General features: G+C 38.5%; 1 protein-coding gene and 1 long non-coding RNA gene across 5 annotated transcripts in view; one reads left to right on the plus strand and one right to left on the minus strand.

The window, feature by feature from the left end:
- The first annotated feature begins 972 nt into the window (after positions 1-972).
- Positions 973-5,716, plus strand: LOC143351873 (uncharacterized). Its single transcript, XR_013081819.1, has 2 exons — positions 973-1,219; positions 2,008-5,716. It is a non-coding gene; the product is annotated as an uncharacterized LOC143351873 (long non-coding RNA).
- Positions 2,260-14,561, minus strand: part of Mmd (disintegrin and metalloproteinase domain-containing protein mind-meld) — a 120,575-nt gene continuing 108,273 nt past the window's right edge. For 2 of the 4 annotated variants that reach the window (XM_076783918.1, XM_076783917.1), the window contains 3 exons: positions 14,091-14,529; positions 11,193-11,381; positions 2,261-3,079 (listed from right to left, as the gene is read on the minus strand). In XM_076783918.1, coding sequence (XP_076640033.1) covers positions 2,422-3,079; positions 11,193-11,381; positions 14,091-14,529 — 1,286 coding nt within the window. In that variant the 3' untranslated portion in view covers positions 2,261-2,421. Of the gene's footprint in view, positions 3,080-11,192; positions 11,382-14,090; positions 14,530-14,561 lie in introns of all 4 variants that reach the window. The other 2 variants (XM_076783915.1, XM_076783919.1) reach the window with 2 other exon arrangements.

The following is a 14,561-nucleotide window of genomic DNA, read 5'->3' on the forward strand; positions in this document are numbered from 1 at the left end:
CTACGGTACTATTCTACCTATCTATACAACTATACGTCTTATCTTTAACTTTAAACCGATAGGTGGCAAGAAAGAACTTATTGAAATAAAGTCACTAGATATTTTAAATTAATCTACCGTCTTTGTTTAAGCCAGTGTTTCTCAAACTGTGGTCCAATTCAATTTGTAATTTAACAATGTTTTTTTCTTCGATACTATTTTTGTTTTATAGTTTTTCCTGAAGCATTACACGTGAAAGGGACTATATCTCGTGGTCGATACGTCGCGTTAATAGGCTTATTGCTCATTTAATGTTATATTCGATAAACATTTTTGAATATGCTCATATATAAATAAGTAATTTATGCGAATCGAATTATTTAGGTTACTATCGGACACGTAAGCAATGCTACTGGATCTGCTATTGGTATGATAAAACCAAATAATTTATTTTGTGCACTAAGAAGAATGAAGAAAAAGAAAAGTTTGGTCAAATAATAAATTAATTAAATTTGAAGGAACACTTGAAATGTTTTCCTTCATTGAGGGGCCGTGGAGTGTAACATTTGAGAAACACTAGATTGAATTAATACGCGACAAAATGGCGAATTAATACTTATTATAACATTCGACAGAAGGCGCTGTGATCGACAGACATTGAACGTAAGTATCTAGGTACTCAGATTCTACGGTAGAATAAAAGTGAAATTCTAAGTAAATATTAATTAATTATGCTGTTATGTAAAAACAATTCTGCGAAAGAGTTAAAACTGTATTGTGTGTTGTAAGAATCGACAAATCAAGCTAGATTAAATATTTGGATTTATACTTAAAAGTTCTGTTAGAAACGTTATTCGTTGCAAAGAAGGAACATTTTCAGGGTTTTTGATATTTGTTTATTGATGAAATTTGTAGGTTCGTAGAAAGAAATTTATTTCTACTATTATTATTTTAAAATATAACGTTGAAATTGTTACAATATAAAGTATTTAATTGAGATCGTGATCAATATAGAAATTAGATTATTGAAAGATGTGAAGTTAGCGTTGGAACTTTTTGAACGCTGCTTGCGATTCTCGAACGAGCATTCAAAATGTTCGTTTCATAATTTGGAATTGTGCTGATTTGCGAGGAAAATGCTGGTAGGATCTCAATTTAATAGTAATCCATGAATATTTTGTTGTTTTACAGACGTTACGCTTCGAAGAATTTCACACATAGCGTTGGACATATCGACATAGTACGTCATTCCGTATACGAATATTTATAACTATTGAAAAAATTGTTTATGCCACTTGCTTTTTGTATACATCTTTATTTATAATGCTTTTCTCATCTATATATAAAAATGAAACAAAATTGATTTATTAGTTTATTAGTAACAGAGTGAGCGTACGAGTAATAAAAACGTGTTTTAAAACTATCGAATGAATGGACGAACATATTGACATATGTTTGAAAATTTCTATTTATGTATATTAATTTAGAAATATATTGGTTTTCGTTTGTTGAAACAAGCAAAGGATCCCAATAGTCATTTTAGTCGTTTTTGTACCGGTTTAACAATTGATTCAGTAAATAATTTTCGGAATAATTTAAAAAACGTTAAAAAAGGGAAAAAGAAACCACATTAGAGGAAGGAGAATTATATTGTAGGGGTAAAATAAATCTTATGCAGAAGGTAATGAAATAGAGCATAGAAGCTGTTTTCCAATTAGAAGTAATTTATAATAGCTTACAAAGCAGTTGACCATCTAAATTATCAGGCTAGGAAAAATAAAAATAATAGAATTAAAAAGAATTTGCAAACTTTGTCAGAGATTGTAGCATTAGTTGCAGAAAAATGCAATAAAAAAAATAAGTAAAAAATAGGGTCTTTGTAGATGACAGATACTTTGCAAGTGTTGATTGAAAAACAGTTGTATATTAGCAGAAACATTAGGAAAAAATGTCTATAGTTATTTGACTAAATATTATGACCTTTGGAAGGTTTTATTTTTTAATGAAAGAAAATTTAATATTTTTAAGCTAAAAGGATATTGGTATGGAGGAAGTGCAACATAGAGTTATATTGAACCTCCAGACTGTACCTAATCCAGACCTAACTCAGACTGTACTCAAACATGAAACTGATGGTGTATGTGAAGGTGTATCCTTGGAGAACTAGTATTAATCGAGGAATAAATATAAGAACACGAAGGTACGTAAGAATAACAGCGATACGTTTCTTTGAGTAAATCGCTTTACTAATGTTTATTAATAAACATTTCATATAGATTATTTTAATTCATTATAATTTAATACCTGTCTGATGTTGTTGTTCTTGATGTCGCAATCAATAAGTTTATCGTTATATTTACACTATTCAGTATAAAATGCGAGTTCAAGATTAAATCACACCACTATGTTTTATGGACACTATCTGTCATCGATTAATAATTATCAATGCTTGTACTCAGGAAAATGCGAAGGGGGCAGTAGGGCAGTATTTTCGTTATCACTAGTGTTGTTGGTATTGAATTCTTTTGGGGATCCATTATTTATGTTACAATCTAGACTAAATGTATCGTCTAGAGGGCATTTGTTAATATTAGGCAATTGATTAACATCGATTCCACGAACGTCGGGGAGGAGCTTTTGTTGTTGATGGGATTGAGCATTTTCAGTCTCGTCGTTGTCGAGACCGTTGTTGTCAGTGTGGGGCGGGGATGGATAATAACCGCGCTGCTGTATTGGCAGTTGTTGTTCCACCGGCAGTTGATGTTGTTGACGTTGATGTTGATGCTGCGACGACGGCTGCGGCTGCTGCTGAGGCTGCGACTGCAACTGCAACGGCTGCGCGTGATGATGATGATGATGATGATGATGATGTTGCTGCAGCTGCTGCTGCTGCTGCTGCTGCTGCTGCTGCTGCTGTTGCTGCGATTGTTGACGATGCAGCTCGCATTGAACGTGATGACGCTGTTGCAGCAACGGCATTGCACCATCAGTCATTGCAGGCGGCAGCGGTGGCGGCGGCGGCGGCTGCTGCGGTGGTCGGTGCTGCACTCCGTCCTCACTAGTCCATCGGGCTATTTGTTGAGCTTGAATAAATGCATCACTAGAAAATAACAAGATTACACGAGCCCATTGGATCTAGTCCACGACCACTAATGCTGCATACGCACGCCCGCGGTACGTGTATTTAGGCCGCGGACACGCGCTCGCACTCGCCTTTTACAAGCTCCTAACCATCGACCGTTCTTTTGGTCGCTTCCTTCCAGGGTTACCAGAAAATACTTGATCGCTGTCTTCCCGTTTCTTCCACATCCCTGCAATCGTCTTTGAATTCTTTATTCTCCTACGATCACGTCGTATACTTCCTACAACTACTAGGGGGTACCAAAAAGGGAACGCATCATGTTGCTAAGGAAACTAAGCGACACATTTCCTCCAAATATCTATCATTCCCTCTCTACTAGCTTAACGAGAGGGGAACACGAAGATTGTCGAGGATCGCGGGATGTATGTAGTGCAGAGAGGCTGTGGTCAGGTTTTCTCTGGTAATCCTGCTTCCTTTCTATACAGAGTCCCCATCTCCTCTTCATTTCATGGGTACACGGATACAGTCGACGGTCAAAATATAATTTTTTTAAATATGACTAGGGTGTCAATGATTCAGAATCGGTTCGACGGTATTCTTGTTTGGGCGCTGGGATTTTAAGACTCTAGGCGTGTAAACTTTATTCAGCGATCAACAGAAAGGTTATCGCTATTCTGATTTTAGGAGAGTTTTTATATTTAGAACGTCGACCACACACGCATGGACCTAAAGGATGGTGCCTAGTTTAGGGGGACCGACACACATAACCGATGATACACCCTGATGTACAGACGAGTTTAATTGTTAGCATTGGTGTAGTTTGTAATCATTTGTCATTCGTTTATATTTTTATTATTATTTGGACTAAGACGGTTTGACGAGTAAGTTTTCGTCAATATATTCATTTTGATACTTTACCAAACCATCTTGCGTTTGTAAATTGTAAACGAGTGGTGTAAAGGTCTCATAATTGTTACAGAAAAATGCCTATGTGTTTTAGTAAAGATTCTAGGAATAGGTCTTTTGCGAAGAGTTCGAGACAGAAGCAACTACAAGGTGTAAGAACAATTACTTCCCACATTAAATGGTGGTAATGAGTTAGGAAGGTCAATGTAGTTTTTTTTTTAAATGAATATGCATAATTTAGATCGCATATTTAGTTAGAAAAGGTCATCTGCAATCAAAGTTGCTATATAAAATTGCTTTTAGAAATGGTCATATATAACGTATTTTTTATTGATCCGACACATTAAACTTCGAATATCGTGTTAACTGTACAAACACTTGTAAATTTGAAACCGAAAATAGAAGAAAATCAGTCTATAATTAACAGCTTATCTTGAAATACACGAGTTCAGTAATGCACTTTAAAAATTTGTCGTGGCATAAAGTAGATAGTAGTATTAGTTTACCACACAAAGATGGACGAAACACTCATTCCCTGCTCTTCTTTAAGTGCTTCACACTTCGTGTCTATATACTTAGCTTATGCACCGTCCTTTAAGTCCATGGGTACACGTGAATTTAAGGTAACGCACAGTAAAACATGCGATGTTATTTCACGCGTATTTAATGCGCTTGTATATCGTTAAGTAGATCCATTTATCTCATGTGTATACGTGATTTATGCAGTGTCTTTGAAATACGCGCAAACATCTTATTTATATTATTAGCTCAAATTTTTTGCCAAGTTTGCCAGTTTCATCTAACACACGATCATTTAATGCCAAATCTATCACGTGGCCACTGATATTTTAGTATTGAAAATACACGATACCAATTAATGGTTAACGTTAATAACATTGTTCACATATTTTCAAGAATGGATTAAATTGAAAAGAAATTGATCGATTTGGCATCGAATGATTCGTTTGCACGGTTGAAGCTAGCGGAGTTGACGAAATACTGGGGCTAATAATATAAAAACAAATAAGATTTCATTTAAGCATATCTAAGACACACATTCTATACACGTGACCTAAGTGGCTTTATTTGAAACATATTTACGTATTAAATACAAGTGAAATAAGGGTTTGTGTTCTTCGCGACGAATTATAAGAACACGTACCCTATCGCAGGCTCTACTTTTTAGCGACCAATGGCACGTACGCACACGCCTTTTTCTATGACACAGTCCTGTCCAAAGCTATATAGCTGTCGCGTTATATCTATACTCGGTGGAAAAAATATATTTATTTGTACTTTTGTTTCGTAGCGCTTAGGGATATTTCTGTCTCTGTCTCTTTGATTCGAAGATTATGAACACGAGTCACCCTCTTCCTTCCCCAGCGTATCACTATCAAGATACAGCATTGCCTCTCTTTTTGCATCAATTTGCATTAAGGGTACTTGCGACGGAATCATCCTTACTATTTTTCATGTTCCTTTCGTTCGAGTAACTCTCGACTCAAGTGGCCAGCAGCTGTGTAATTAAGTACAATGGAAACCCATTTGAATGGCCTACATATTTGAGTTCGAGCAGTCCAGAGAATAGAGTCTCGTTTAAAGTTCTCCACACGAGATACAGAGTTCATCGAGTCTATTTTATTATTAGCATTGATTGATAGTGCTTGTGACGGAACATGGATTTTGCCTAAAAATATTATGAAGGGTTCCGGTAGATTCTATACGTCAACGTGAATATAGAAATACCAGTTGGAAGAATTGTATACTTTCGCTCGTCTGATCAGTAAATATCGGTTATTGGAACAATAAATAGCAACGTAGGTGGATACCTTAGGTAAAATTTGAGCGTTTCTTCATTTCCCGATCGAAGTAAAAATTTACAGAGACTATTTTATTTATTTTTTAAAATTAGAACCATCTTGGAAAGGGGATGATGAGTCAAATTCGCACAGTAAATTTCGATCGCGTGATTTCATGGTATGAATAATTATTAAATCTAGTTGAAAAATGTATTAAAGTTCACGGAGGTGGATTCGTAGCAATGTCGTCTGTGGTACGATGCGCGTGATCGTGTGTCGATGAGTGTTTCTGGTGTGTAAGCGCGTCCATGTGCGGTCGCGCGCTGAGCCGACTGGTATTCAAACAGCGCGGGCCGGAAGTCGTACCTGTAAATATCAACCCCTTGTATTTCGGTAGCGGAACCCCAGACTGCAAAATGGCAAAGGACTTTTCGATTTGTACTGGTACTGATCGATCGATCGTATGAAAAAGTCCCACTGTTTATAATAGACCTAACTACAACTTTCGTTATATGCGTGTGCCCAGTACTCCGGTTATTGAAGAAAAGTATAAGTATATTTGAAGCGTATGTACTCGATAGTTTCTGCATAAATTTTATTGTAAAACCGCAAATCAATGCAGAATTGTCCAAAGAACAATTTTGGATTAAATATAGAAAAGGATCGCATTGATACTCGGTTATTGGCATAAAGGTTAATGAATAAATACTGTATATAAAAGAACGCACGTTTCCCTGTAGAATCGACGGTAAGACATAAATAAAACATCGTCTGACTTGTTTGTTATCGTATCGCACGAAGACTAATTCGGGTTTTTACAAGAATTATGGAGATAAAGAAATGCTTTAAAAACGAGGTCCAAAGGGGCAATCGTTTATACGAACTTTTACCGGTAACTCAATGGTAAATATTGCTTGTTGGTACGAAAAAAATCAATCAACATGAAAAACAGTTAAACAAGCACATTTTAAATTATTTTATTTCAATGTTTCGACAGAACTTTGTCTATACAATTTCACCCTCATAAAGGAATTAATTTATTCAGTTTATTCAGTGCATTCTATGAATCATCGACGATGACTATTGTATAATTTTTGGTTGATAGAGTTTTTGGGGAAGTTATTCGTAAGGATGGTTTGTAAGAAGCATTTGTTTTGGATTAAGTTATAAAATTCTTACAAACAAAAGGAGAAACTTTTATATTATCGAAGAGGACCAAAACTAGGTAATGGACAAAACGTTCAAAGGAAAAAATTTAGCTCGTGCTTATTTAACTATCTTTGAAACGTTAGATGATTGATTTGATCAGTAACGTTGGGTATCGAATTCATCCCTAAAATTAAGCGCACATCGTTCGATACGCGCTGTGTGTCATATTTTTTCCACCAAGTATACGTAGAATAGGGTAAAAACCTTGCGAAGGGCTCCACTCGTGGAACAGGACTGTTCTATGCGTATTTGTATACAGGCTGGATCGCGTAAAGCGTTTCACTTAATGCGGCCCATTCTGTACAAATGGCCCGTATATGTATGGGTTATTATTACACCAAATTGGAAATATTTTGGCGGCAATTTATCCAGCCACTATATATAAAGTACAGTAATTCCCAATTTCTAGTGACAATTGAATACTTGATCTAAAATTACAGTATTATCTATCATATAGAATGCATAGTTGGAAATAAAATTTGTTCCAAAGTTGTTAAGTTTTCAATGAAAATTGCATGGTAATATACTAAAAGTTACTTCGAATGGGACAGTGTAAGATGAATGAAAACATATATTTTTGAATCAATAAAAATTGCACGACCTTTTCGATCAAGTCTATCAGATATTTATACGGTAAACCTGACTAATCGGTCTAAACGTCGTGTCTAAGAAACTTGTGCAATTTGCACCTGCATCGTAGGACTCATAATTTGATACAAGAGCAACAAGAATACCTAAGGTTTTATTTACCTACTCGTGTTCTTTTACATCAAACGAAAATAAAATCGCCATTTCCCCCGTTTCAAAGCGACCTGGCGATCCCGATATTGTTGATAGAAAATGGGAATTGCCGTATTCGCGTTTTCTGCAAGAGATCCCGCACAGCCTGCATACAAATCGATGAGATAACGCATACATATACGTAGTTGCGTTACGTACACAGAAAGCCTTCTAGCGATAGCGCGCGTGCGAAGCGTTGCAATCGCGGCTACGAACAATTGCCCATCGAACGTATCATCGTCACACTCTGTACTTTCCCGATTAGGCTAAAGCTGTGATCAACGAGGAAGGAAACCTTCAGATAAGGATAAGTGCGTTGTAAACCGCAGGTAATAACGCGTCGAGTACGGATTCTTTTTCGCGTGGAAGCTAATTCCTAGCAAGGAATCGTTTCCAACCCCTTTATTTTTGCGACTCGATCGACGAGCTTTGGATGTATCGCGACCAAAAGTCACTGGCAAAGTTATCTCACTGATCGCGTCAGCCACGGAACACGGCTACGGATGCTTGCAGCAACGTTTTCAGGCCATACGCGCGTTCGAGAAGAGCCCATAGATGATCTCGATGCATCAGGGTGTCCCAGACAATATTGCGCATTTTAAACAGTCCGACCAGACAAAGGTGAATTTTACTAACGAATATGGATAAAATTGTTAAATTCGTTCTTAAACCAAATTCACGATTCGTTTGTAAATTAGAGGGGGCAAAAGCTAGTTTACGAATTAATTAAACATTTTTATTCGTCGCTTATAAGTAAAATTTGTCCGACTCTGTGTTCGACAAACTTTGTCCACGTGTTCAGCAGGTCATTCTGAGCAAAAGATATTACGAACACTATAGGGTCCATTCCGTCCCAGGCGAAGAGTACAATGTGGACTAAACGCCATTCACGAGCGAATAGTTCCCTAGAAAAAGAGCGTATGTTATATTTAATAAATGTTAGAAGATAATGGAAAATCGATTAACTGTTCACTGTGCCATATGCCCTTTTTCTATTTTAAGTGAAAGTATTCATGAAGTATACTACACTTACTGGCCACTATATCACAATAAAATGAAGTTGGAACATTTTTAACATACGCAATTCAAGTGTCTTCATCGTTGGGAACTACTATGCAAGGATCGTAAGTTGCCACATTTAAAGCTATATCTCGCGACGAAGGTTGAAAAGACGAAACATCGAGCCTCTGTAATAGTTAAGAATCTAAAGGTGGAGGTTTCTGGAGGGAATTAGACGGCGTGGATGACTTACGATCTTCGTATAGTATTTGCTAGCACACGTTGCGCGATCGATCACCGTTTTGGCCAATAGTAGAATCGTTATACTCTAAACTAGAAGAGGGGCACAGAGTCTGACTACATTCGCTATAAAACGATTAGATGTAATCGTTGCACGATAATTAAACAATTATTATTCGCTTCAGAAAGAATAAAAGGATTTCTTGAAATCATTGATCAAGTAATCGTCGCAGAGAGAATTCCAATAATCTTGCACGTTTGTCGGAACACTTTTCAACACCCGGAAGTCTCAGCCAGTATCGATTCTTAGAACTCACGGGGCACGAGAGTCTCAAATATTTTAAAACTCTGATCGAAACGACTAGTTTGGTATTGCAGAGGATCTTCTGCAGAAGATCGTGGATCGTCGTGCTCGAAATGTAGTGTTTCATCGTAGTGGTCGCTTAATAAATCTGGGCACGAAACGCGCAATATTTTCTGAGACACCCTAACAGTTCGCAGCACATTCACAGCGCAATTGCACAAGCAACTAAAACAATAGAGTAGCATGCGAAAGTGTGTTGAAGTTCGTCGGATCTCGTACGGCAAGTTTTTTTGTTCACAACAACATTACGACACCTTTACATTACGATCGTTTGTTGGTCGTTTCTCATATCTTTCTCGTGTCCTCAGAGCCGACTAAAAAAACCGACTTTTGCAAATTGCATCGAATATAAAAGACGAGGAGTATGCCGAGTCTATTTATATTCCGTTTACACGTCGACGTTCGGGATAATATTCCGGTTCGAACGAAATTCGCAGCTTTCTTGTGACCGGTTTTCCCTCCAGTTTTTCACGAATCCGAGGCGCGTACTCGATTCCCAATCGTTTCTGTTTTTTTTTCACGGGCATGCACCAATCCTTATCTGAATTGCGCGTTCACTATAGTGATGGGAATTAATCGGTTCGAATCTTTCCTCGAGAAGCGAGCGCGTTCAAACCAGGGATGGGCAAAACGTAGTTCAGAAAATATTCATTTGGTTGTTGTGCGACTGAAGAATACTTGTATATCTTGCAATTTCCTAACCACTGAATGTAGTATATATCAATCGAGTAAATGGATAGCAAATACACGTTATACAAATCTTATAATATTTTTATGGAAAAAATTAAATATTATATGTCATGTATATACATGTTTGATAGTTTGCTCCTTAAATTTTATATTAGTAGTAATATGAGGATCAACTTTGTGCAATATCTATAACTTTATACTAGAAAATATAAAGTATTTGGTATTTGACGATGCATCCAATACAAGTTATAGTAATATTTAATATTCGAACGTCTATAAAATACAAGGGAACGTCGATTTTCGAATACCACAGAATATATTCTGAATGTATTCAGTACTTTGGATCAGTGCTCTCCAGTATATTCCTTTTCCAATCGCTTCTTTCCCGACACAGCTAAACCTACGTTGTCAGAAGTAGTACTGTGCAGATTTGAAAAGATGACTAGTCACGCATATGCATTTATTATTGGCAGAAACGGTTACACCACCACCTTCTTCTACTTGTTTGTTATTCTTTTACTTCTACTTATTTTAATGTAGAATTTCTTTCTACCCAATTGTACCACCCGTCCAAATATACCCTGTATATCGTTTGAATATAGGCGATTCTGCGTTGTGTTATTGCAGACGATATTACAATATTATTTTCGTTATTTTCAGACGATATTATTTTCATTCAAATAATCATTTCTTTAAGGTATCAAAGCAGTCAAAACGGTCAGAATGGACATCTATTTCTATTCTATGAGTTGTTAAAATATTACAACAGTTCTACTCAGAGAATAGTCAGGTTTGATGTCCCTGGCAACTCCAAAGAATTCTTGAACCCCAGAACTCGCATCCTGGATTGGAGAGCACTGCGTTTAGGTGTGTTCGAATTAGAGAAATCATTCGAGGTTTGCCCATACCTGGTTCAGACGGTCTCGAGCGTTGAAGGAACGTCGATCGGAAGTTGGCTCGCGAAACGTTTAGCTCGAATCCCGGATTCCCAGCACTAATCGCGGCGCGCGTGGACTCGTAGGACTTGCGAGGGGACTTACACAGAGGGTTTTTATTCAGCGTCGATCAACGACGATTCGCTACGATACGGCGTCTCTTTATCTACGGTTAAGCCCGTTTTCGTATTTGAAAGAATCTGCGATACCTTTCACTATCGGGCGTTTCACCCCTACCATTTGAGTCTCTGTCAGGATCGGCAGTTTCATAGATACCCTCCTCCTCGTGCATTTGATGGGGGTATTGAGCGAGTTGATGGGTGCCGTAAGCACTTCGAGACGATGGCTGACGATATCTACCGTAGGTATCGTCACGGCCGCGGCTACACCTTCTGCTTCTACGTAGGAAATCGAATCAGTCCGTTTAAAAGTGTACATCTGTCGCGGTGGTATCGCGATCTTTTCTTTTTTCGCGAGCCGTGGCTTCTCGGCTCTTCGACGAACGAGAATTCCGCGAGAGGGTCGGTTCCGCGCCAAATCGATCGCACTGCGCGATCGATGGCAGGGATCTCGGTGAAATCGAAGTGCAATGTAATTGCGCGTGAAACTAGGGCTGGTTCAAGTCATCGTTTAGCTGGTTTAAAATGTTTTTTTTAAACAACACGGGACATTGAATGTTGCGATTCTTGGAACTATCAAAACGTATTGAGTCGTTGTATGGTGGTCTTAATCGAGGACTGGATTTGTGGACTAAATTTCATTTCATCGCGTCGTAAACTCGTAGAGACACGGTATAAACAGACTCTGCATTGTGTATTTGATCAAAAGCTACGTGAGCCTAGGATGCAAGTCATGTTGCCGTTGATTAGGAAACACGATCGTCGCGTGTGTTCGCGGGCGGTTCCATCGCCTGTACGGGTAGATAGATTTCGTTTCAACGTAACTACGCTAACGCTACTGTATTCAGACACGCGTTTACGGGTCTGATAGCTGTATTATATGCGCAAGTTAAGGAAGCATAAGATAGAAAAAAGAAAACAAAGTGGCGAGAGAAGAAAAAAGATAAGCAACGACGCATCGGTAACAGTAGAATGTAAACAACAGTGAGTTGTGCCAGCGTGTAAGAGGTTTCATCGAATATGCAAAGTAGAACAAACTACGAATTAAACGATTCGAAATTGAACGAAGTGGTCACATGTAGTCCGCCCAGTGGTCCTAAACAGTTAAATAATACGACGATTAGCGATGGGATCAAGCACGTTGCAAGAATACACTTTGGGACCGATCCTTTAAAGTTTTTTGTACACAAATATTCGAACGTTTTGATCATTTACATACGTATTCTGCGAATTCCCCGGAACTGGAGAGATTGGTTCTGGGTAGAACCAGAGTTAGGCAAATTTTATTTAAGAATAATTTTACATTCGTTCGTACATATACAAGGAAGCAAATTTTTAAAATAAACGCGTTTAAAATCAGAGAATGTCTTGTGGAAAGAATTTTCAATTATTGAAAGAATACAGACAATTATCCATAGAAATCCACCATTAATTTGAACGATCGTTTCCAAACGTGGTTGATACTAAAATCCATGACGTACAATGTATTCCGCAGTGTTAATTTCTTTTTATTTCACATTTATTAACCGGACACTTATGGGCAGGTGACTTACGACACTTTACATTAGGTCAGGCACACAAGTGTCTGAGTCAGATTTTAAAAAAACCATGCAACTTTACTGTTTCTTATTTTGTTATAGCGCTAGCGCAGAGTTTTCGAGTCTGAAAGGCAATTGCGTCTCCTAAATGTGAATCTCCGATGCTAAAAAAATAAGTGTTGAATATTTTTAGGTATTTTATCTGTTTCTGAAACCCTACGAAGTTTGTCTATATCTTCTGATCTAATATCTGGTAGTCCTTTCTAACTCTAATACTTCGAATTTGATCCCATCTCTAACAATGACACTCTTCTGTATCGTTAACGGGAAACACCAGCTATACAACTCGAGCTCCGCCACTGATCGTAGTATAAAAGGTACCAGACTTGATACTATTGTACCAACTTTCCACTTGTCGTGTCTAACCTATTTGCTTCCAAGAATAGAAACAGAGTCAATTAACAGAATCGGTAACTTGACAAAACAATTGACATTGTACTCGATTCTTCTGGAGGATCAAAACTATTTTGAAGTCTGATCAAGCATACTTTGTAATAACGCACGGTGTTGAACCTACTAATGAATATATCTTGTATAAATAAATAAGCAATTACTTAGTTGTAAATGCTGTTTCGATAACGATATGTGTTTTGTGCATGGCTAGTCAAAAAGTTACATGGTTTCGGGTCAGGGAGGGGGGAGACAAATTAGTGCACTTGGGCTTTTGTCAAGTTTCTTTTCAAAGAGAATTCCATGAGGGTTCCAAACATTTCGATAAAATCTATGACATACAATACGAGTTATATTTCCTTTATATGTAATTAATAAATAAGTGTTAGTTTAATTTTACAATTTACATCGCTACACAGTGTTAATTTGCGTTTACTCCGCACTCGTTGAGTCTCCGGTAACTCGTGGACGGGAAGTGTATATCGAAATCGTCGAAATCGACGATGGTAAATAATTACCTCGAAAAGTATCAAGTGTGAGCGAGGTCCGGGTCAACTATATCGTGAATACTAAGAATGGGTGGTTCGTATCGAACCATTCGAGCGACCTTTCCCCTTCGACGCGCGTAAAAGTCACTGGAATCGAGATCGTGACGTAAGAGTAAGAGAATCCCCGGGAATGTTTGATCGTTTCTCGAATTGGTGTTCCCCGTTAACGTTTCCAAACCGAGATCGATTGCGAACGTCGCGCCAGCTCTACTTTAAAAGTTTCTTTGAAATCCTGGAACACAGCACGGCCGAGTTCTCTAGAAAGTAAGAAGTATAAAACGAAAGAATAAAGGAAAAGAGAAGAAGTAGAAGCGATCGTCCGGTCCAACTCGGCCGCGATCGAAGCATTCGATGGCAAAGAACGACGGTTCGAACGTTAGAAGCGATGAGAACGTCGAGAAAAGAACGTTAAAGCATGGCGAAGCGCGAGTATTTCGCTTGTCAGTTCTTACCCTTGAGAGGACTCGCTACAAACGGACGAATCTATTCTGTAGTGGCGATCGGCCTCGTTCTCGGACATCCGGATCTCCTCGGAACTGTAGGGACTTATGTGCGACGCCGTGTGATGCTCCAGCTGCTTGATGATGTCCTCCAGATTACGGATGAGAATCGGACGGCGCCTGCCGTCCACCAGCTCCATTTCCTCGCCGATGTCGTCGTCCTGGTTGTCGATATGATCCTGTTCGTCGATGTCCTTGTGGCGCGAGTCCGGATAATCACATTCCGTCAGTGGTTTGTGCAACGCCTCTTCGTCCATCAGGTTCCCGCTGGCCGAAGGTGTTCCCGACATCTCCCGATGCGTCTTAGCGTTCCTCAGAGCCTCTAGAATGTCGTCGTGGTACCCGTTCAGCCGATCCAGGGTCCGTTCCAGCTCGACCACGGCTCCTCCACCTGTGCTCGGGACAATCGTGCATTCGATTAAC

This window comes from Colletes latitarsis, chromosome 2, assembly GCF_051014445.1.
Source record: "Colletes latitarsis isolate SP2378_abdomen chromosome 2, iyColLati1, whole genome shotgun sequence".
NCBI classification, from domain to species: Eukaryota; Metazoa; Arthropoda; class Insecta; order Hymenoptera; family Colletidae; genus Colletes; species Colletes latitarsis.